The sequence below is a fragment of the Tetrao urogallus genome, assembly GCF_951394365.1.
Source record: "Tetrao urogallus genome assembly, chromosome: 3".
Classification (NCBI taxonomy): Eukaryota; Metazoa; Chordata; class Aves; order Galliformes; family Phasianidae; genus Tetrao; species Tetrao urogallus.
In genome coordinates, this window is record NC_136815.1 from 70,904,766 (window position 1) to 70,929,380 (window position 24,615).

Here is a 24,615-nt window from a genome sequence, read left to right on the forward strand (position 1 = left end):
GCAAAAGAAAACACAATATCAAACACCTGTTACTTATCGCTAACCAGGTAAAACCTTTCTGTTTTATCCAATCATATTTACTAACTAGTTACTCTATATTAAAAAAAAAAGGTTTTGATTGGAAGAACTATTTATTAAACAGGGAGAAGAATATAAAGAGTGAAATCTTATACCCAAAACAAAATGTATTTTCTGTCCTCTTCAGACATTTGCTTAGAAAAAAATAAAATTCTGTAGCCTTGGGGGCGGTTGAATATTGTACAGATCAACTTTTTTCTTCACTTCCCATTTTGTGATTTAATTGGAAATGCTTTCACAGCAGAAAATAACTCCTAATTAGCTTTTTTTCTTCTCCACCCTGTTTGTTTGTTTGTTTGTTTGTTTTGAATGTAATTGTAAGTTTTGGTTGTTGACTCTATGATCCGATAGACCGCTTATACAGTTAACATCCATCCCAGCTTCATGTCGTATGAAAACTATATTGAAAGTGAAATTAGTATTCAGAATCATCTTTGTGAAGGGATAAATGAACTGGCAAAATACCATGCAGTTTAATAGGGACTCATTTGAGCTACAGTGAACAGGTGAAATTAATGAACTACTAATGTAAATTGTGAGATAATTGAACAGATTTTGAGAAGGTGAAAGGCTTTCAAACTGTGTATAATTTTCAGTCTGATATAAATATAAAGAGAGAGGAAACAGCCCTATAGTGATGGGCAGAAAGTTCTCATTCTTTACTGAGCACCTGTAAAGCTTATATTAGGCACTACATCCAGTTTTGAATACAGAATTTTCTTAAATTACTGAGCTGGTGGAGAAGTTCCAGGAAAGCTGAAAATCTGATTAGAGATCTACCAAACATAACTTACAAGGTGAGATAGAGAGTTGAGGCTGATAAGTATAAAGTAAAAAGGTAGAAGGAAGAACCTTAAGACCCTGAATTGCAAGAAAAACAGAATTACAGAGCATTCTTTTATACATATTTTCAGTGGATGAGATGAGATTAAAGGATTCCATTTTAATTGCAGTGGCTTTGTGTGTCTATTGAAGTGTGAAGCTCTAAAGCAGCCTAGTTTTGAAGGCTAGAGAATGTCCATAATTGGAAATGATGCAAAAACTTTGGATAAATGTTAATTATAATTCATTCAGCTGCAACTGCTCATGGTCTGGAGGAACTAAAAGGAGTGGAATAGATGTTCTAAGATCCCTTTCCACCTACATTTTAATATTGTGATGTATCTCCATGTTGCAAATCAAGTTAAATACACCAGTAGCACCAACCTATCCTGAAGTATTAGAAGGTATAACACAACCCGAACTAAAATGTAAGCTTATTGAGAAGAGATTCATACTCCATTGATGTACTGTGGTTTTCCAGATGAATGCTGTTACTGTACACTTCTCAGTAGATATTTTGCCCTTCACTCTTTACAGCGTTCTTCCCATTCATGCTCCTTAGCTCTGTAGAGACCATTTTAGGTGGCTGATAAATAAGAGATGACACTTAGCCTTTTGTTTCACCTTTCAGCTGTTTCCTAGCTTCAGATCTTGATCTGGTTTTAGCATCTTCTTTTGAACTTGATCCAGTGCATAGGAAATGAAATGAGGAAGCTGAAGAAAGCAGTGTAGGTCTGATAGATCTCTTTGTGCTTGGTTAACTGAGCTGACAGAAACGTTAAATAATCTGAACTATTTTGATAGCTGAGGAAATGATAGGCTTTTATAAGTAGAGCCATCATACAATGTTATCCTAAGTAGCTGGAATCATGCCAGCTCTCTGTGTGGTCAGTGGAGCAGTATTTTATTTTAACAAATTGTCTTTCGTGCCCAGTGTAACACTTTCTACTGCTTTCTGTGTGAATTTGTATTTCATTTACATGCTTCTTAAAGCTTGGGCATAGAAAGATCACTGAAGCAGCAGGAGGCAACCAGTTCTACCAGCTGAAAATGCAGAAAAATCACCTGCCAGGAGAAAAATAAAGACAAACTAGTTTTTTACTTAAGTTTTAAAATACCAAACCAAAACAAAAAACAACTTGTTTCTGAGCATACACTTCTCCTCAGCATCAGAGGCCAAGCTGGGTCTGGTCAAAGAGAAATTCCCTGCGAAAGAAGTTGCACTGAGGGAGAAAAGACACCCAAGTTCTATTTTAAAAAAAGATATAGATCTTTCACACTTGAAATAATGAAGAAAGCTTATTAGCTGCTCTCTTTCCTCCTACTTCTCCTTACTGTAGAAGTACCACGCGGTAGCAAACTTAATAAGCAGTCCTTAAGTGAGGCAATATATAAAGGCCATTGTATTTGACAGAATTCAGTCAGTAGTGATGATGTGGTATCTCTGACTTCTGCAAACCTGAACTAAGAATCTGTGTATATAAGTCATGGGTTATGTCTTTTATTTTTTTTCCTCTCTACAATCAGCAGTGATTAAAAAGCCCCAGCGAGATGAACATAGATGGTTAACATTAATTTCAGCAACAGCAAGACACTGTGTCCCATGATAAGCTGTTTAATTAAACCTTACGCCTTTTTTAATCTGCTGTTCTATTTCTGTCTGGCTTTTGTTTCTCATCTAGACTCTGTCTCTCCAGTTTCCATGTTTCAGACATAGCCTCATTTATTTTTATCATGCATGATTAATTCAGTTTACATAAAGAGTTTGTTGAGAATGACGGATAAAGCCCTTGTTCAGCCTAAACTTTTATTTAGGTGGTTTGCAACTCCTTTCTCTTCAGTGCAAATCAGTCTCCTGGTTCTGCTGTGCCTCTTTCTCTTCCCTCCAGCTAACCTAGAGAGCCTTGCCAAAGCTGTCCAACAACAGCTGTTGAGCAATGTACACGATCCCAGACACTCCTTGCTGTCCAACTGCATTTAATCAGTGCAGAGGAGGAAACTGCTTTCAGAAAGCATGTTAAGGAAAGAAAATGAGCAAAGAAACGAAGGGAGAAGTACTATTTCCTGGCTATTACAGCTGGGGAGGTGAAGAATGGTCACTATCCCAAGAGAGGGTAACGTTGATACACACGTTTTTTGGGTTTGTTCTTCATGGTGCTAACTTTAAACATAGTCTGAGTAGAACACCCCATTGTATAGGTGTTCTAGACAGCAGCAAAGAAGTCATGTGTCAGATTGCATGGAACGATGTTAAAGTCTTTGAAAACAGGGAAGAATTAATACTAGCACTTTGGAAACGTCTTGTATACTGCTTACTCAACTGTGATGGAATGAGGAGTTTAAATGGAGTACTGATCAGCCAGGACATCTAATTCCTGCTCAGTCTCAGTGTCTTTTTTTGGGTAAATAACTTAGTAGTTTCTGATATAGCTACTATCATCTTTTTTTTTTTTTTTTAAGCAATCTTTTTCCTTTAGATTAATACCGTAAAAAATGTAGCTAGTGAGCAAATCTTTGTTTTTCCTTTTTTACTTTTTCCCTTCCAATTCAGGGAAGCAGAAGGAATAACATCTATACTAATGCCAAAAGCGCGTGACCTTTGCACTGCAGACAAAGTATATTTCTATTTGCAGGGAAGTGAAGGGTCAGACAGGAAGCAGAGAACCAAAGCTATGTTCTTGTAGATATTTAGGAGAAAATACAATGTCTGGGTGGGTTTTCTGAAGAGTGTCTACTTGTTACTGTCTTGATGATTGCACTGGTGGGGGGTGCATATGAAATTCCCTGGGAAAAATTTGGTCTCTGAAGTCATATTCTGTCAGCTTTTTCTTAGTCCCCATCAGCCATCCAGATGGTTTCAATTGTCTCTTAGTTTGTCTGAAGAAGGCTGTAACATAAATCAATACCAGAAAACAAGGGAAAGCTCTTACTTTTTCCCCTTTGGCATAGTTTTGCATGGGCTAAAAACTCACACAATATGGAGAATGAGAGGGAAGGGAAAAAGGAAGTTTTTAATGAGGGAGAAGGTAGCATGCTTTGAAAATATAGCAGTCATAATTTGAGTGTTGGGACTATCTGAAGAGATGTAGTAGTAACAACGTGATTAACTTTTAGCCTGGATCAAAATGGGTGGAACTTGATTTACCATCTATAAACAATAGTTGTGTAAGGATGTGGGTTTTGTTTTGTTTTGTTTTTATCCTTGTTAGCCTCTGCATTCCCCCAAAGGAAACTTTTTTCTGGGTGTGTGGATGCAAGTAAGGGTAGCCATTGAGATTAGTAATCATGGACCATGGGAAAGCTCTGGAGTTAAACTGTCTGCTAGGAGTTATATGCTGTTGTTGCAGGATCCACTAGGGAGGAAGTTGGAATTAGCCTTTTAGTTTATTGGATTTTTCCTTTTTTTGCCCTCTGCTTTAAAATTCTTTCTTGATAAGAAATAGTGTTATCCTAGCAAAGATTCTATCTGATGTTTTGGTGAAAGGCAATGAAAACTTCAGTAATGAAAACTAATAAATAACAATGTAGACTTATCTTCTTCTCCTAAAGCTTGTGAGATGTAGCCAGCAGGCAATTAAGAACCTGAGTGTAAATAGGCAGCGATAAAATGGCAGGAATCATTCAGTTTGTGGGTAGAGCACATGCTTCTATATTAGCTGTGACTGTAACTCTCAGAGAGTGTTTGTCCTCCCTTGTCTGAGTTGAGCATTGCAGGATTTACCTCCCTGAGTTGGAGGAGTTGACTAGCTTGATCTAAACTACTGAATCTGCAGGAAGCCATACTCGCTTGTAATGGGAATGTGGCACTAAAGCACCATGAGCTAGAAGTATTCAGACACTAAAGTCTGAAGTAGCCTGGAACACTGTTGCTACGTGGAAGGAGAAGGCATTCCCAGGCTGTTTAGTTAAGTTGGATGAGTGTTCTGGCACTGAGCAATCTTGGGAACTTTGCAAAGTGTATATAATAATTTTCATTTCTGATCAAAGCAGATGAAACAAAGAGGAAATGTAACCTTAGGGAAAAAAGTTCTAATGAAGTGTTTTGGAAGTAGTGGGGAAACCCTTGCATGCTTCTAAATCAAGTTTGTGTGGTTTAATTGGGGAATCAGCAAGAAGGCGGAAGTTGTATCATGTAGTTAGGTATTTGGGAATATTATGTGAAGAAGTTTATGCTGATTTTTGTATTCATGTATGGAGTATACCGTGTTATTTTGTGACCTGAGAAAGAACTGTAAATGGCATGGGAATGGGTTAGTAAGTTCATTTGAAACAGACCTCTTTCTGCCTTGGGTTTGCAAGATGATAAATCTCATAGCGATTGCATTTACTAATACCTGGCTTTTTGCTGTGAGTTATCAGCCATAAGACATATTTTTAAGTGGCTGCTTCTTCAACTTTGAGGGTAAGGAGCAGTCTAGCAAGAAAAACTGCTTGAATTCTCCACCCAACCCTGTCACAACCAGTGTGTTTGGAACATAAGCAGATACAAGCAGAGTTTAAAATCTGTACTAGAAGCATCATAACTGCTTGATTTTGAAGTGCTCTATTCTTGATGTGGAAAGCCCCAGAAGCTTGCTATCTCATCCAAAATACGAACCCTGCCAGGAATCCTGAATAGGTAATGGTGCGTGACGGTTGGTTTGATAATGAGCGTTCATCTGGCTTCTTGCTCTTGTTTTCCCTCACAGTTGTCTGGTGGGTGCGAGCTGACGGTGGTAATACATGATTTCACCGCCTGCAATAGTAATGAGCTGACAATCCGCCGTGGGCAGACTGTGGAGGTCCTGGAGCGACCTCATGACAAACCCGACTGGTGTCTGGTTCGAACTACAGATCGGTCTCCAGCTGCAGAAGGCCTGGTCCCCTGTGGGTCCCTCTGCATTGCTCACTCTCGCAGTAGTATGGAGATGGAGGGGATCTTTAACCACAAAGGTAAGAAATGATGGAAGCAAAGTCTAGCTGACAGCAGCACAAGTTTTGGGTAATAGCGAGTACTTGACAAATGGGCACTTCATTGTTCTTACTCTGCCTTGGTTTCTAATTTTTAGTTAGATAAAGCAGTTTTTAGTTCTTAGGATCCTACAGCCATGCTATCGATTCTTTCATAAACAGCATTTGTCTTTGTTAAGTGAAGATGTGGCAGAAGATGGAAGAGATTTATGTGAATTATGTTTTGGTAAACAAATTTGCATATCATATTAGATCAAGCTTCAATATATATCTATACCTATCATGTGTTGAATGTGTGACAAAAACCTCCTATGCATGTAATATCAGTATTTCCTGAAAAATCCTGCAGTAAGAAGTCATGATAAAATCAGGCTCAGTTACAGAAGAGCTAGATATGCACATCCATGTGCCCTGGCATTGGAATGAGCTGTTACAAATTCAGTATTTTACTTAACTGAGTTTTCCGGGCGAGTAAAGACAAAATTAACTCAAAATTAACTCAAAATTAACTTTCAGTGCAGCTGGATTCTGAAATCTTACTTTGCTTTTGTTTTGAATGGAAGAATGAGGCCCTGAAGGGTGTAGTAAAAATCTGATAATTTTTTTTTTTTGTTTTTAGTTTTTATGGTTTTGCTGTACCATAGTTTCATCCTTTGGCTCAATAAATTTTCAGGCTCACAGAATTGTTAGTTATTAGAAGAGATGTTTGCTTGCCTCATCTGAAGCTGTTTGAAGTCTTTTAACAGAAAGCAGTGTGAATTAAAATAATAACTAGTTCATTAGGTATTTCAGCACATGCTGGAGGAAAAGATGCCTTTCAAAAAGCTTCTTATTTCTAGTAACAAACTTAATAAGAAAATGGTGCTGGGAAAGACTTTTTTCCCAGCACAAAATCATGTCTTTAGAGAATTTTTTATAAATATGCTCTTTTTTTTTTTTTCCAAATTTTCCATCCATCCCAGCTAGAACATCACACATTTTCGCATTTAATACTGACCCTGTATTAACATGCTTGACTAAAATAGGAAGAATTTATATTACTTATGTCAGAAGCAAGCACAGGAGAAACTTTCTGAACACAGTGTGATTAAAAACATCCAAAGAATTTAATCAGAAAACATTTTTTACTTCTTGTGTTCCCATTTGGGAAGATAAATTCTGCAGGCTTTTTTGATAATAAAAGTGCAGTTAGGTTTCATGGAAGCATTTCTTCTTGATTGATGGATTGAAATCATGCAAATCTTAACAGATGTATTTTTTCTAAGTACAGAATTGATAACTCCAATTCCCTTTGCAGCTTGGGTACTTGGCATTTGAAAACAGAGAATTTTATTAAGAAGTAGATTGTACTGAGCAATTTATGTTACGTGAAGAACACTGGGCCTGTCAGACTCCTGGGGGAGAGAGGTTACATTTATTAATCCAACCAGTGGACATAATCTGTATTGATATTTTTCCTTCAGCATTTGTTTGGAGAGAAGAAGGGGCAGAGCATTGTAAAATTAATAGAGTTTGTGTTTAACATACTGCTTTAAAAAAAAAAAAAAAAGCATTGATTAATTATATTGATCAAGGAAACTGAAGAAAAGAGAAGGCTAGAATCAATATGATTTGCATGATTGAATGCAGGCTCAGAAGTTTCTTCTGTTCTTGCCTCTTCCATAGACTTCCCTTGTGATGTTATTGCACATCATCTGAACCCCGGCTGATAAGAAGCAGCTGCTACTTGCTTATTCCCACTTTAGTGGGTGTCAGGCTTCAGGACTTGGGTGTCTGATTCGTAAAGTTTCCTGTGCATGTGACTGAAGTCAGCGTGAACATGCAACCTATTATATAATGCTAAGTAATCTGGAAGCTAAAAAAAGACAAAAAATAAGCTTTAGATTGTGCAATGTAGACCATAGGATGCTTTTGACTTCAATCTATAACTCAGCTTTCTATTACTAGAAAGAAGCTGTGGTAGTGTTTGCTATGCAGAGGGGTTACAGAAAATTAGGGGAAGTTGGTGGGGTGCTTTGTTGTTATTTTTTTCTGCTGCATAGAGAAGTGTTCCTCTGACAATCCCAACCAGAAGTTATTATTTCTCAAGTGCTGGATTTGATTAAAGATCTGCAAACAAGGCACTGGGGGATATGCTAATCAGAATAGCAAGGGGAAAAAGTAGATGATCATCTCAGTTTTTAAGTATTGTTCATTGTGGGCATTGATTGAGGTATGAATTCTTAAAAACCACATCAACAAAAGAACCCTAAAACAACAGCAATAAAAACAAAACACTCTTCTAAGAAAAATCATGTGAATGCCTTAGATAAATTAAGGTAGGCCTTTGTGCACTTGTGTTCACCCCTGTTAGATTTCCTGATTTCTAGTGATTTTTGCAACTCAGGCTTCTTAATAAAAATATTTCTATTTATGTATTTTTATCTACAATGCAATACAATTTCTAGATTATTTGCATGATTTAACAAGTGAGGATATTGCCCTGTGGAGTTTTAAGGTCTGCAAATATATGCAATATGTCACTGTGAACTGTGTGAGCATCAGATATGATTAATTCTGTACACTTCAGGGGTTAAGACACGTGCAGCAGACATGAGTCTGGCATTTGTGCATGTCTGGCATCAGAAGCTGCTGTACAGAAGCTGCTCTCTCTTAGAGAGAGAGAGGTTTTACACAATCCTAGAGAAGAAGAGATGACCCACCATCAGAGAAGTGGCAGGGGTAGCTGCTTGAATGTTGACTCCTTAGCTTATAGAAATGGATTAATTGAAGAGTTTTTATACTATTTTCAGTATTATTTGGACTCTGTAGGTCTTTAGTAATGTCTGCTCATTTTAGTTACTCCCATGAAACAACTTTCAAAGTTTTCCTGGAAACCCATAGTTTAGATTCTAGAGATCCTACAGTTCTGATCTTTTCAACAGCATTTAACAATCCTGTCTGATTGACAACTAGAGCTAGAAAGGCATCTCAGAGGTGAAACGAGCTTCGAAGTTTTGAAACAGCAAGCCTTTTCTAGTTTACAGCAAGATCATATTTCATTGCTAAGTAAGAATGCATTGGGTAATATTTAATGTCTTAACTACCTGAAATGGTGATCATCCAAAAGAGGGTGATAAGAAAGATTATGAAAGCAGAAAGTGTGTTCCATGAAGTGCCTTGTTCTGACAGCTGATCTTGGTCATTCTGTGTCTGTCCAAAGCTCGTCAGTCACAGAAGGTAATATTGTTTTATTCTGATGCTAAAAGACGAGAGATGACAGCCCAGAAAGCAAATCTCTTCACTTGCTTACATAATTTTGTAGTTGTTACTTGTCTTCTATTGCATCCAGGCCTGGAGTCCCCAGTACAGGAAGGACAGTGAGCTCTTAGAGCGGGTCCAGAGGAGGGCTGCTGAGATGACCAGAGGGCTGGAGCACCTCTCCTATGAAGAAAGGTTGAAGGAACTGGGCTTGTTTAGCCCAGAAGAAGAGAAGGCCACGGGGAGACCTCATTGTGGCCTTCCAAGTACTTGAAGGGAGCATATAACAGGAGAGGGAATGGCTGTTTACAAGGGTGGATAGTGATAGGACAAGGGTGAATGATTTTAAACTGAGACAGGGGAGGTTTAGGTTAGATATTAGGAGGAAGTTTTTCACACAGAGGGTGGTGACACACTGCAACAGGTTACCCAAGGAGGCTGTGGATGCCCCATCCCTGGAGGCACTCAAGGCCAGGCTGGATGTGGCTCTGGGCAGCCTGGTCTGGTGGTTGGTGACCCTGCACATAGCAGGGGTGTTGAAACTAGATGATCATTGTGGTCCTTTTCAACCCAGGCCGTTCTATGGTTCTAGGAAGATGTATTGTTTAAAATACCTACTTAGTATCAATGGGTAAAAAAATAAAAATTAAAAAAAAAAAAAAAGGCATTTATTGTATCTTCGAGATCTTCAGTCTTCAGAATTGTGTAATAATTCAGCAAACAAATATTTTGTTAAGCATACAGAAAAGTATTACATGGAAAAAAAGACATTCATTAGGTAGATAGTGTTAATTGCAGATTCCAGACCTCTTGCTTGCTCTGCTGGATATCTGATCCATTTTTATAAGTTTTTTGGGTCATGTAATCAATTTAATAAGCATTTTTGCAGATGAGTACATTTTAAAAAAAAACTCCCTTTTATAATGGGGAAAAAGACAAACAAGTGGGTAGTGAAGAGGCTGGATAACAGTTGGTGCACTCTACAAAAAATAAATTACTAGCTTTAGAAGAACATGTTTTTCACAAGTAATGCATACAGCAACATTTTTATTTTCAATGATTCCCCACATGTTATTGGGTATGGGTGAGAAAGAATGTTCCCACTGCTTTATTTAGAGCTTTTCTTCTTTACCAAGGTTTCTTTTCATTCTGTTGAACATTCTTTTTTATATATGCAGTTTTCTTTCTTTTGCTTGCAGGACATTTAAACAGCCACAGAGTTTTGGGTAAAAGGCAAGGGACAGGAATCAGTATAGCAAAATCAAGCTTGTAAATTCAGGGGAAAAAAAAAATTGGCACATATTTGAAATTGTTTGTAATTTTTTTTTACCTGTTGTACTGCAATACTGAATGCTGGCTTTTGATTTTACACTGAGGATGCAGTCTTTACTGGTGCCATAAACTGAAAAATGTCTTTTCAGCAGTTCTTTTGTTCTGTTTTTGTTGGTGGTGGTGGTGGTGGGTTTTTTTTCCCACAACTTCAATATCTCTCAAAGGATTTATGGTACAGTAAGGAGCATCAAATAGCTGACACCATCTAACAAGATGGTTGACAAATAAGAGCTGAGTTTGAGATGACAAAGTTTTGAAGTGGATATTTTCACTGTTTGCTGTGGAAGTAAAGAAGGAAAAAATATATAAACAGTAAGCATTTGCTTAAAAGCAGAGAAAGGCTGCAGAAGAGAAAAATTTGCTGCTTTAAGACTGTGAGCAAGCAAAGTGTGGGCTATGAGTAAGGACAGAGATCTCCCCACCCATGGCTCAGAGCCAAAGGACTGCCTGTGAGACTGTCTGACAACCTCTGCAGCTGCAGGAAATGAAAAAGTTACAACCCAGGCCCATAGGGAAAGCAGCTCATAACAATGACTAGGTATGTTGCTTGCTTTGCTTTGTTGCACTGGGGCCACGGGGCAAAAGGTGCAGGCTGTAGTTTCCAAGACACAAAACAGCAAGGGATCAGCTTCTGCTGCATAACCAGATGTGATCACATGCAGAAAGTGATACTGGGGAATGTGGTGTACCAGACATTAAATGTTAATTTAAGAATTCTGTTTCTTGATGAATCAATTACCTCCTGATAATATTTCCAAATTGCAGGCTGCCCATCCGGATAATCATTTGACGGAAAGCCTTATGAGCAGCTCAGAGGATGCAGAGCTGAGCAGTCAATTGGATTTCACACTCTGCTGGTGTAAATTAGTAAAAGATCATAAATGCAGCAGTGTCAGTTCAACTTAGTTACTAAGCAAATTTGAGCTTGAACAGAAGCGCGGGCATTTTATTAGCTGAAGTTCAACTTCACAATTATCAGCTGCTTTGAAGGCTTAATAAATCATACATTTCCATGTAATCACAAATATTTTTTCCAAGAAGCATTACTAGTCTAAGTTGCCATAAAGATTATTTGAATAGGGTGTCCGTGTCTATGTGTCCATGTATGTATACATCGTTTTTTACTTAAATATGTTCTTGTGCTCTGGGCCAGATAAGTAAAAGAGCTACAGTATGAAAGTAAAACAAGAATTCTCTATCCCGACTTTCTCACCGAACAGTTTCCAGCTAAAAACATGTTTTGAGCATAAGTAAACTTGAATAAAATGTCAGCAATTGGCTGTGGTCTGTTAGATCATAATCATTGCTTTATAGCCTTACTGTATCAGATGGTCAGAGTTTAGTGACAGCCAAATTCTAACTCAGGCTTGAATAAACATTAAAGTTGGTGTGAATTATTTCCATGGGGTTGTTCAGTCCTAAGCATGGTTTTGACATGGGTTTTGAAGATTCACTGAATCTCACATTTTGATTTTCTGAGTTTTCTATACGTCAAGTTTATATGCACTCTGATTTCTGCTTCTAAGTTATGCAGTGGTCTTATAGCAAAACCAAATCCAGGAAGATGTGACAGATACTTCTGTGTTTTCCATGCTGACTCTAATTATAGGCATAACTACATGGTTAATTTTTCTCTGGCATTTTTGTACACAGTGAAATCTCTTTGCACTGTTGAGGAGTTTGCTGTATCTGAGAAAATGAAGAAACATTATAATACTATCTTGAGTGTACAGTTGGTCACAGAGAGCTGCCAAATCTCTTATAAATTGCTGTTGGAAAGGAAATCTGTGTGTAAAGTGTCTGCTTCAGAACAGCTGGATTTGTACAGCTGATCTTTGGGAGGTAGTAGGTGGATATAAACCAGCAATTCTGATGCCTGTAGGTTTCCCAAGGGGGTTATTTTGCTTGCAAACTAGCCTTTCTCTGACACCATTTTCTTCTCTGGAGCATGGTTTTCAGGCAGATCACGCTAAAATTGTGCGCTACAAATGTTGATAGAATGTTGTCATTTAAGGAGAGTGTTCTGAAGCATTTATTTACTGTAATTGTCCTAGGTGCAACAAATCCTGAAAGAAGTTGCTTTGGTGTGAGAAGTTACTTGTTGAGCTGTCTTTTTGCCCATGTTTTGTTTTTGAACAGCTGGTGCTGGCCTATGGAGGGGAACCACAGACTCCCCTTCCTGGAGTGAACAGCCTGATGGAGCCATGGGGCTGGAGACAGCTCTTAGGTGTGAGGGTGGGGAGCATCACAGCTGTGTGCTGGTTGCCTTGTTCCCAACAGGCTGCCATCAGTGTATGTTTTTATGCACCTGGGGTGGTTTTTCATTTCCAAGGACCATCTGGGTAATTTCACACAGTTTTTCTTCTGCCACAGAACTCTGAGCCCTCTGAAGGGGCTCTTCAGCCTGGAGAAGGCTCTGGGGATAATTTGTAGCAGCCTTCCAGTACCTGAAGGGGCCCTAGAAGAGAGCTGGGGAAGGAGGGCATGTAATGACAGAACAAAAGAAAATGGCTTTGAACTAGAAGAGGGTAGATTTAGACTAGATATTAGGAAGAAATTCTTTATTGTGAGGGTGGTGTGACGCTGGAACAGGTTGCCCAGAGAGGTTGTGGATGCCCCATCCCCTGAAGCATTCAAGGCCAGGCTGGGTGGGCTTTGAGCAACCTGGTCTGGAGGGAGGTGTCCTTGCCTATTGCAGAGGGCTTGGAAACTAGATGATCTCTAGGGTCCCTTCAAACCCAAACCATTCTGTGATTCTGTAAACTATGTAATATGGCTGCCCATGAGGTCTCCTCTTCCTTTCCTGACTTTAGTTTGCTTCTACTTTTGCTACTGTGGCAAATATTCTTAACCTTGGTATTGGGAGGAGTGTTAGTGTTTAGCAGAGAGGAGGAAATGGTTGAGGAACAGGTTTAAGTGGATGTTCTTGCATACTTTTCGCATAATCACTTTTCATCATCACTACATACAGGTGGAAGCAGTAGGATTTATCAGGCCAGTGACTTCCTCCATTTCTCATTTTGTGAGGTCATTCTGAAAGTATATACCCTGTTGACTTCATTTTGCTTCTCCTGCAATCAAGTAGTAAATTACTGGTCTCTGTTACATGTGCCAAACCAGAAATTCTGCATCACTTTTAATGCAGCTGTGTTTTAATCTTTTAGTGATGTAGCAAAAATAAAGTCCCAGTCAAAAGAAGGTTTTAAAAGAACATCAAGTTCTTAAGGACAGACTGGATAAAGCAGTGATTTATCTGGTCTGGTTTCATAGTTGTTGCATCCTTTTAATCAGGTTAGACTAGATGAATTTGTGAGGTCTGTTTCAACCTAGGTCATCCCATGATGCTACGTTTAAAATTCAGAAATGCTTGTATGGACTTGTTATGTTCAAAGTGTATTTTCAAGTCTTGGACTCCCCTTATTGTCTGTGGATATATCAGAAATGCTTCAGGTTTTGCCCCAGAATATATATATTAATTCTATGTAAGAAATTGAAATCTTAAAAAATATTTCTCCTCATGAAAAGCACTGGTTATTTTTGTTGAATGTAACAATAGCCTCATTAGGCATATGCTCATTCCTTAATGTAAGCTTTAAGGGATCAGTGATGTGGAGATTGCTTAGACACACAGAGTAGGGAAGTCTAGTTGCATGTCAGAACCTGCAAATATGCTGATGGAAAGCTTCTAAGGCAGCTATCTGGAAAGAACTAGTAAAGCTGATTGGTCATGTTTTACTTTCTACAGAAACACTTAAGGGACACATGGAGTCTAAATTCAAATTCCTGCACTTCCAGGAAACTATTGGATATGGCTCTCTAGCAACTGATTGAAAAATGTCCATGCTAAAATACAACATATTCCATGCAGCTCCTTTTCTCGCTGAAAGAGTAATCGAGCAGAACTTTCTAAGGTGCAGTAAAATCAATGGGGAAAGTCAAAGAAAAACTTTTTTCCTTGAGTGGTTTTTCATTGTTATTGTTTTCTGGTTTTGTTTTTTAATTCCCTTGGCTCCCTCTTGAGATTATTTTCACTCTCAGCAGCAGCCATGCTACATTGGACTGCGTTACGATGAGACCTCAGAGCTCTTAGAAAGTAATCAGTTCTCCTGATGAATAATAGGAGGGCTTACTTAAAAGTCTTAAATGGAGGGAATTTGTAGTGAAGAGTGAGGAAATAAAAGTGGGGCTCAGTAGCAGAAAGTCTGTAGAGGAAAAGTTTTAAAAAATAAATAAATAAGCTGGATAAGTGAATTGATTCAACAGTATTAAACGTGGTATTAAACAGAAATGTTTGATTGGTGTCTTAGAATTTTTATTTTATTTTATTTTATTTTTTTGGTTGCTGATATTTTAAGGGGGATATTCATCATGGCCTGACTGGGTTGGTTCATTATGGCATGTTTTATGCTGATTTTTCTCATTGTCTCAGATAACAAAATACGTGCACTCTAATTGCTGGTTGATTTAGTAGGACAGGCTTAAATGTGTTTATCCTTTCATCCTAAAAAATATGGTAGAACTAAGTGCAGTTGTACCAGAATCAGTTTGATCAACAACTGATTGAGAGATCTGGGTACCAGTACAGATTAACATCTAAAGAAAATGTTGTGCCCTGCAGGTTGATGTTGCATTCTTTTTGTATCCTGGATGCTTTCATAAAGTGGTATGAAACTGTGGTATCCTGTGCTCCCTCACATCATCTTTGTAGGACTGCTGAGATTAACAATCCTCAGAACTAGAGTAAACTGAGTATCATCTTTTACTGTTTGTGGAATAACACAGTCTTATTCTGTTATTGAAGCTGTAGTCATGATGAGATGCTTTTACATTTCTGTGTTGACTTTTATTTGAGAAGTATTATTTTATTGATTTTTTTATAATTTCATCCTGTAGGAAGAAGCATTTTATTATTTTTATGAAACAAAATTGCAGGAGATAATACAATTTTGTGAGCTTTTAAAGGATAGTAATAAATAAAGTTTAAGTTCTTAAGAATACTAAGCTCATATTTTTGTCAGTAATAGGAATATGTATAAGGATATAGAGTCTGTTTTGATCTCTTTTTATAACTCAGTTAAAATATAAAACCAGCATAAAACTTTTACAGTGCAGATATGCGTTGTTCAGGAGGAACTAACTCAGAAAGGGAAACATGCAGAAACTCTGGCAATTAACAATATTTTCTTACACCTGAGTTCTAATTGCTATTTGAAGAAGCATTATTGTCTCAATTGCCTGTGATTGCTTTCTGAAGTATGGAATCAAACTGGCCATTTCATAACTACATTTCACAACTCTGGTGAATGGTGATGGTGTAAGTTGAACAAATTTTCAGTTTTGTGAAGTATGTGGCCATGTTCATATTTTGATTCAAACCTAATTTTTTCTCAATGGATGTAAAACATGTTTTACTTTTCCAGAACTGAATTGTTCTACATCTAAAATTCAGAGTAGCTAGAAAAAAATGTTAATTACAACGTAGCAACAATCACACATCTGGGGAATTGTTGGTCAGTATATTTCCTGTAGTGTTTCTGTTTTCAACATCTGTTAGGCATTGAAGAATAATGAACCCCTGTGCTGTGGGCTTTTTGCTCCCCTCTTCTCATTGTGGTAAACCTGGGATCTAAATACACTTAAATATGTTTAGTAACAAATCTCTGTAATTGTTAAGAATTCAGCATGTATAGTCTTCACAGTGTGAGAGAGAAAAAAATGCCCATTTCTGATTTTGTTCTTCTGTTAGATGTACTAACTGGAGGTACTGGGGCAGTTGCTGGAGTATTTTTCCGGAGTATTTTTTTAATACATAGTAAAAGAATTTGTGGAAGTTTGCAAGTTTTCTGTGTTAAAGGCTAATGCTCAAAATCCTTCAGGTGCATTCAGTGTTCATGTGCTGTCTCTGCTTCCAGAAACAGTGAGGTGTTGGGTTGTAGCTGGGCTCCATCTGCCATAACTACCAGTGCTCCATGACTTAACCAGTACTACTTACAGGGACATAACTTCTCTTATGTGGTGCTCAGCAGAAATAAAAAGCAGAGAGGTCTTGATGAAAACTCTGTGTGAATGACAACAATGTATTTGTACAGTTCAAACTTAGCAGAAGTGGAATAAGAAATGTATTTTGATCAGTAACACTGACCAGCAGGTAGCCCAGATAGATGGCAGAAGCAATTTCTCCACATGCATATGTATGGAACTTCAGAAGTACCACTTTTTTTTTCTTTTTTTTTTTGAATGACTTAGTTTGGTTACTAGAAGTGTTCATTTTCCTTTGAAGTGACTTAAAAGAAACGAATTTTAAATCAGGAACGTATTTCAGTATTTTGAAGACTTTGGATAAATATATTCCAATCCTTTCCTTTTGTCTTTATGTATTTCCAGTTAAGATAATCAGCAGAGATTTATGTTAAGAAGCATCCAGTTCCTGTATGTGCAGTTACAACTGGTTTGGAAAAGTGAACCTTGTTTTGCCTAGATTTTTTTTTCTTGCCAACCAGCTGATTCCTTTTATTTTTTGGAGTGAGGAGGAAAGAGAAAGGGTCTTGAAAGAGTGGTAGAGGAGACTGCTTCAGAAAAACGAGATAAACAAAACAGTGAAAAGGATGATTAAGGGCAACTTGGATAATAACATTGATGTTTAAAACCTAGCATTTCTTCCGTGTTTCTCATTAGGACAGCAAGTATTTCTCAAATGGAACACTTATTCTATTTTCTGCAGAAAACTGTTCTCTGCAAGGCAATGACATATTTCTTCTCCCCTCCCACCCACTGCTAAGTAGTGCATGTATGTGGAGCTGCATTCCTTGGACTCATCCAGAAGATTTTGTTTGAATTATCTGAATCTGGTTTGTTGTGGTTTTGCTGACAGTGGCTGGGATCCTTCAAGCTGATTTGGCGTTGTGCAGTAGTGACTGTGTTGAGGAGTCAGAATTTTCCCAAAGGCTTTCCAGATAAACAGAAGGCTGGGGACATTGAATGTCTCACCATTTCTTTGAAAAGCAAGTGGTATATGTACTCCAGTTCCTTGGCTACAGCACAGAACAGACTTAAACTCAAGAAAATAACAGCCTAATGAGTAAGGAGAGTTTTCTAATGTCATGTGCTTTTTTATAGTCTTTCTTACTGCAGGCATGAGCAACAGCTAGGGCATGTTCTGCTGAGCTGGAGACAGGAAGGACTTGTTTAGATCCTGGCCTAGAGAACTGAATAGTTGGGTAAATGGTTCATTTCCCAATAGTTTTAATTAAAACCTGAGTACTTCAGTGTCTTGATAACAGTTGCTCTTGACAAATGCCTTAACCAAGATGTAGAAAGGGGGAATATTCACAACTCAGCTGAGAATATCTCTTTACCATCAATCACAAAATACTTTCCTGAGGTTAACCAACTAAGAAGGTAGCTCTAACTTAAAAGCATGCCCTCCCCCCCCCCCCCCCTTTTTTATTTTATTAATTATTATTTACTTGTTTATTTATTTTAATTGAAGCTCCTCATTAGGTGGAAAGGACTGCTTGGAAATCTCACATTAGGGATGTTCACATAATTCATTACAGAGTACAATTTCTGATTCAGATTAGAGTGTTTTTGGCAGCTGTCAGCTCTGGTAGGAAAGAACAGGAAACAACGTGCTGAATGCAAGTGCAGAGAGCCGCTGTGAGACAATTCCGCTCCGTGCAGATCAGCAATATTATCTGTGAGACTGAGGAGGAACAAGACTGGGTTTGGGAACAGGATGATCTTTGTGTGTGGAGCTGAAGAAACAAGATCCTAGTGGCACAGCTGTGCTCCAAGCATTTAGACTGTGGGCACATTGTATGCTGAGGGAAAGGCAAAGTTAGCAGCCTTTCAGAATTTGAATTGTGGTGTGGGAACTCGTCTTTTGAAGGCTTGTCTTCAGATTTGTTTATTGATACACTTTTGCTTATGTTAGAGCATTCTGGGGTGAGGTAGAGATACTAACACGCCAAAGATAGGATTTGTGTGCAAAGTCTACCTGTTTATCTTTCAGATGGGAAATTCATCTTGTAAATAAAATTCCTATTAGTTCATGCAGTGTTAATTTAATGCAAGAGTTTTAGTAGTCGTGAATTTATGCCTCACTTTGGCTTCTAGGTCTGGGTGATCCTTCACAGTTTTGGAGATGTCTGAGTCTTCTCTCAACTGTATGCTGAAGCTTTACTCAAAATTTTAAGAATGGTGCTCTTCTAAATGATGAAATAATTTGCCTTATAGATCACTTTGAGAAATGGTTTTGAAAATGTGACTTTTAGATGTTGGCAGAACTGAAAAAGAATTCATGTTTCTATTAATTTCAAATGTCTTGCGTGCTTTTAATATGAACAAGATCTTTTCAAATAGTGCAGATTACAAAATATAGGAGTTGTTTTTTATAAGTGGAATGTCTTGATTATGATAGAGAAGATTCCAGAGGAAGACAGATGTAGTTTTGCTTGAGAACAACACTGAATTGTGAAGCTGTTTTCTTTCTTTTTTTTTTTTTTAATTGGCTCTTTTGACTTCTTTTTTAAGCTCTGAAGCAACTGGAATAGTTGTTTCAAAATGAAAATTCTGCACCTTATTAGCTTCCTGTTCTTGTTTTGCTTGCTTTTCCCTGGATGGGGCAAAATGTGGTATGAACTTTAAAGGATTAGACTGGAATGCTGTTTATCCTTTTTTAGTATATTGATTCTATTACCATGCAAATGTTTCAGAGAAATGCAGTCAATTTAAATCTAGTTGTCATCTTAAACATAAGAGATGAATGTTTCCATTCTTACACACGAGGCTCATAGCACTAACATATGGCGTAACACTTCCATAAGGATGTTCATACCATGGCAAATGGTGGTTTCAGACTCTGCAGATCACAGCTGGTACCTGTGGGATGCTGAAATTGTAGCAAGCTGATTTGTTGACCGTCAGTGGCAGAGACAGATAAGCTGTTCTTTCTCTCCTGGGGTGAGCAGACAAAACATTAATACCTTAAATTATTTTTGCCCATCTCATGTTGTCTACCAGTGAGTCCCAAGAGTAGCTGCAGAAAGTTGATCCATTTCCTTCATTATAAACATTATAAGCTTGGCTTACATGCATCATGCATAGTATGTGCTACTCGATCTACTGAGAATATACAGCGCTCTTCTAAAAGCCGTTGGACATTTTAGTTTCTTGGTTTATTCTTTGGTATATAATCTCTTCCATTATGCTGTCTTGAAAATGAGAGTACTGTTTTAACTGAAATTTTTAAAAATCTTCATAAAACATATGTTGAGGTAAGTCTTAAACTGCTGGGGTTGGGATCTGACAGGCCTTTCATCGGTTATGTAGAGAGTTGTTAACTGTCTACTTCTTTTTTAAAGGAAATAGTATGAAACGTTTAGCCAAGAGAATGCATTTCAGCTTTACACAGCTAAGGTGAAAAAAGAAATAGTTAATATTTCCCGTTAATTTGTACAATTTTTGATGCTATCAGATGGCATTGGTATTTAGTGTTTTTCTTTATCTATCTTGTTTATCTATCTATCTTTGAATCTATTCAAAGTTTGTCCTTCTGTCAGGCAAAATTCTAGAAACATTAAAGCAGAGGATGGAGGTGAGGACATCTCAGTGCCCCCGTGCAAAGTGTGCCATGCAATCAGAGCTATTCTGTGCCAAAGCCTTTTTTTTGCCTAGAGGTATTTTCCACTTAAATATTCTCTTGCCTGCTGAATTAAATTTACCTGACTGGTTCATTATTGCTGGAGATGGGTTCCTACAAAAAACGCCTTTTGTGAGAAATCTCAGAAGAAGCTCTTAATGTAGACCAGTAGAGCTAAGGCAGATTAAAGCACTGGAATACAGAAAAGCTGATTGAGCTAAAAGACAAACAGAGCATTGCAGCAGAGCCTGAAGTAAACCATAGAAAGTTATTGATAGTCTTCTTGTTTAGGCTTAATATTAAATGTGTTGATGCAGGTCACTGCCTGAGATGGAAATTGATATTTATAGTACATTTTTGGGTATTTTAGCTTAATCTAAGAAGATAGATAATGATACTAAATAATATCACAGTGAGTGGAGGTTTTATGATGTAAAAGTTGCATCTCTTTTGCTTATACTTCAGGAAATTACAGGTCCTAGGTTTGTCTTGGCCCATAGGAAAGCTGCAGCTGTTGTTTCAGTATGCACATTGAGATGTTTTCTAATCAGTTCTTTACAAATATCCACATTAATCTTACAGCATGTTCGTGTCTCCACTCCAAAGCTTCTGTGAAGCTTTTATCTGCAGTTGTGTACATTGATGTCAACTGCATATTCCTTGATCAACCTCTTTTTAGTTAAGTAACCTATGAAATACACATTTGGTAGTAGTTCATGCATTCATTCTCTCTCCACCATCACCATAATATACCTTTTAAATTTGTTTTCTGAGAAGAGAAAGGGCCAAAGGAAAACTTGAAAATGATGGTGTTTGATGCAAAAAGTAAACGAAGGATTTTCAGCAATAGCAAGGTGCAAGTGCTGTGGTTCCCACAACGTTTGAAATATCTTCCTGCATTTTATTTCTGCTATAAGGTCATCTTATGTGGATTTACACCAAAGAAAAAGAAAAAAGCTGTTTATAGAAATTTTGCTGAGTTTTAGTCGGGAGCTTTCTTACAAATGGCAATCACTATTTTAAAGCTATGTGGATAACTTCATTATATTTTTCTAAATGTTAGTTAAAGATTTGTGGATTTAACTAAAGTAAGAGTGGCTGGATGTTCTTCAGCCTGTTTGATGTGTGTGGGAACCGTTGGGGAGCAGAGGAAAAGGATTGTTTCATTTATTATTTTTCTTACTCAACAGCTAGAAACCAGAATCCCTTTCAGATGTTCTTCTCTTTCATGAAGAATAAACTAGCCTTAGTGGAAGTCTCACTGTAGGTGGCAAACTATAAAAATAACTCAAACGCTTTTCTTGAAGAAAAAAAGATTTTACTTTTTCCCCTCCACCCCCTCAGGAATTCAGTGTAATTTGAAATACATCTTGGGTCAGAAGAATAATGTTGAGGTGTCAGAATTGATAGTTTCAGTGCAGGAAGCTATGAAGGAGAAATTATTCAGAGTTTAAGATGATTTTCTTTTGGAAATACAAAAAAAAAGTAAAATTTTAGTCTTAATTGGAGTGTGCCCACAGCTCAATATTGAAATTAGGTTAACATATGTGTATCCAGCTTGTGTAAAGCGCTGATGGCAAGCCTTCTTCTTTGGCTTTGGGTCTCCTGATGCTCTCAGCCCCACATAAAATTCCTACCTATTCTGGCATTACATGCAGTTGTTTGTGCAATTGTAATTGGCAACTTCCTTTCTGTTTTATTTTCTTCTTTCCCAAAACACGCTTGTGTATTTTGCAGTGCTGTTTGTTTAATCTCTTCTTAAGGCCCTTTTTTTCCTGACGGTACGATGAAAGCATTTCATTACTTGTTTTTACAGAAATTTGAATCCTTGCTTTGGCCTCATAGCCGTTTTTCTATCTAGCGGTGTTAGCTTTTTGCATGCCCTCTAAAGTCAGATGATGAGCTGTTCGAAAGAAGATACCAAACATCTTTGTTAGATTTGTAAGGTGATTCATTAAAATAAATTTTAAAAGAATATTTATGGACAAATGCTTGTGTGATATACTAAGTAAAGAATTAGGTTAGGGGAAACAAAAAAAAACAACCCACAACCAAAAACCTGCTGTTTCGGTTTACTGAGTAGGAAGACAAGATGATAAACTAGAAATGTATCTTGCAGAAGAAGAGCTTAATACTGAATAGATCTGAAATGTAGTTTAATCCATGGCAAGATTTTAAATAAACTGACCAAAAAGTGTTTCGTTTTCTAGATTTGAACTTGTGTGAAGGGTTTTTTTCCCCACAAACCAGGTTCAAGAAAAGATGAAGATAATGGCAGTTTGTTGTTTGGTACAGGCTTTGTCAAGGAAAATGGAAATTACATAGCAAGTGCTGCATGCTGCATGCTTTCTCTGACTGGAAAATGTCTGTCTTGTTTGAATTTCTCATTGCTTTAGCTAAAGCATTAAAAACCATCTATGCACTGGAAAATAAAAAGAGGTGCTAAAGGTGGCTTTTGTTTATTTCAGCTGCTGTTAAGCTTTACAGAGGTGCCAGGCTATATCTTTTCTGAAGTTTGGGGGGAAAAATACCTGCTTTGCTGTTTTTTTAAGATTATCTTGAGCCTCAGTTAGAGTAGTTACGGTAGTGTGTAATCTGCTGCATCTGGCTATTCCCACATGTGAATTTAAAGACTGGAACCGAGCTCAGTGAGTCAGAGGAGAGCATCCTAGAAGAGAGGAGCTGCTCTGACGGCAGGGCGGTAGGCTACAGCAGGCTGCAGAGATAATAGCAGCCTCTTCAGCCTGCTGGCATCGCCTGCAATGTTATCTGTGTGATCACCTCCCGCAGAAGCTGTAGCAAATCCCTGAGGTGCAAGCAAGTAGGTGTTTGTAAGCTGGGCTATCGGGACAGCTGACTCCTCGCCATGCCAAACAGGATTCAACAGACTGACACTCTGGGATCACTTCATTCACTAAATCCTACCTGCTGCAGCAACGGGCAGCCGAGTGGCTGTAAATACTGGATCCTGGATTTAGGTACAAATGTGTACAACAGGGATAAGGGGCTGGGGGGTGAGGGTTTGCTGCTTGTCCAGGGGATGTTTTCCAGTCATAGGAGTTTAGTTGAATGTTTTCCTTTCTCTATCTGCCTCTATTCTCTCCTCCCTCTTGACGCCTGATAATAAGTGCAGAGTATAACAGAACCTGGATGGGAAAGGCAGCAACTGTGGAATGGGTCTGCTGTGTAAACTGCCGCAATGCTTACCAATGTAAGCTCCTTCAGAGAAAGAATGCAAAATGCATGTACTACTTTATTATTTATAGCTGAACTGTGGAAATGAGAAGTGGTAACTCTTGCTCTGAAAGATATTGCTGCTGGTAGTAACTGTTTTAAAAGCCTAAAATTTTTCTTAGAATTTTGCTACTAAATTGAAAAGTCGTGTTTAATATCTGCCAGTTACTTCTACTACATTATTGTTAAGAAGCAATGTTTTGGGGAATAGAGCTTGAAAGGAAAGGGTGGTTGGGAATAAACTAGTCTGTATGCAACTTGTTTAGGGATGTCATTGTTACTAAAATGAGTATTGTGGAGGAAAGCAATGCTGTTTCTGCCTTGCCTGCAGAAGCTCAGATGAGATGAGGGATGTACATGTTAAAATCATTTGTTGCTAGGTCTGCTTCTCCTTTGTGTTATTAGCAAGAAATGGTATTTGTCCTTGCCACTTTGACTATCGCTGCAGAACAAGTTTTATTCTGATGCATAACAGCTGAAATGTCTGCAGGACAACATCAGTGTCTGGAGCTGTGTACTTGTTAGGATGCATGCTTTCATGTGCAGGTTGTTTGCAGCTAGGTTCAAATTTTATGTGTGCTGTGAGCATGTAAGTAAAACAAGCAGCAAAAGGCCAGTTAGAATATATGTCATTTATTTAGTAGTGAAACTGCTTTTACAGATGGACCAAAAGAAGAGGGAAAATAGTAGTAAGGTTGCAAGCATGGAATTAAGGGTATAATGGAAAGTAATCTCATTTATGTAAAAGGATAGGACTGCGTATAAGTCTTGGTACTTCCTTAAAAGACAATGGGGCATCAGGGTACCTGCTGAAGGGACTTAATGTTAGCAGGCTATCATCTTTGATCCCAGCAATAGAGATAACTGCTCTGTAGTCCCCAGAGCTGTATAATCACTTTCTAAAGCAGTGATTATTCCAGTTTTCAAATGTAAACAAGTACTGAGTGTCTTGGAGGTGGGGGATGAAAGGAGTCCATTACAAATGATAACTGATACACAGCGTGTTTTGCAGCACAATACTTTGCAGAATAGCTTACCCAGAGCTGCGTGTGCCTCAGCTGGAAGTCCGTTAATGGCATGGCAAGAGTCTTTTCCACTTTACTGTTGTTTTTCATTTTCCTGTCTTTGTTTGTTTGCTTCATTTTTAAAATTCTTGTTGCTACAGTGAGTAGTCAGGCTTAAATCTATCTATCTTTTAATTCCAAAGATTTTGTAGAAAACATTGTTGCATTGTAGAGGATTGGGTGTAGTCAGTCACTTTCCATTAATTAAGATCATAGATAGGTACAAAGACTTCTTGGATAAGCATACCCTATTTC

At 37.9% G+C, this 24,615-nt stretch overlaps 1 protein-coding gene across 1 annotated transcript in view; it reads left to right on the plus strand.

The window, feature by feature from the left end:
* Positions 1-24,615, plus strand: part of TRIO (trio Rho guanine nucleotide exchange factor) — a gene marked incomplete at both ends in the record, with an annotated part of 224,759 nt that overhangs the window by 156,566 nt on the left and 43,578 nt on the right. The window contains one exon of the mRNA XM_079534003.1: positions 5,589-5,832. Coding sequence (XP_079390129.1) covers positions 5,589-5,832 — 244 coding nt within the window. The remainder of the gene's footprint in view (positions 1-5,588; positions 5,833-24,615) is intronic.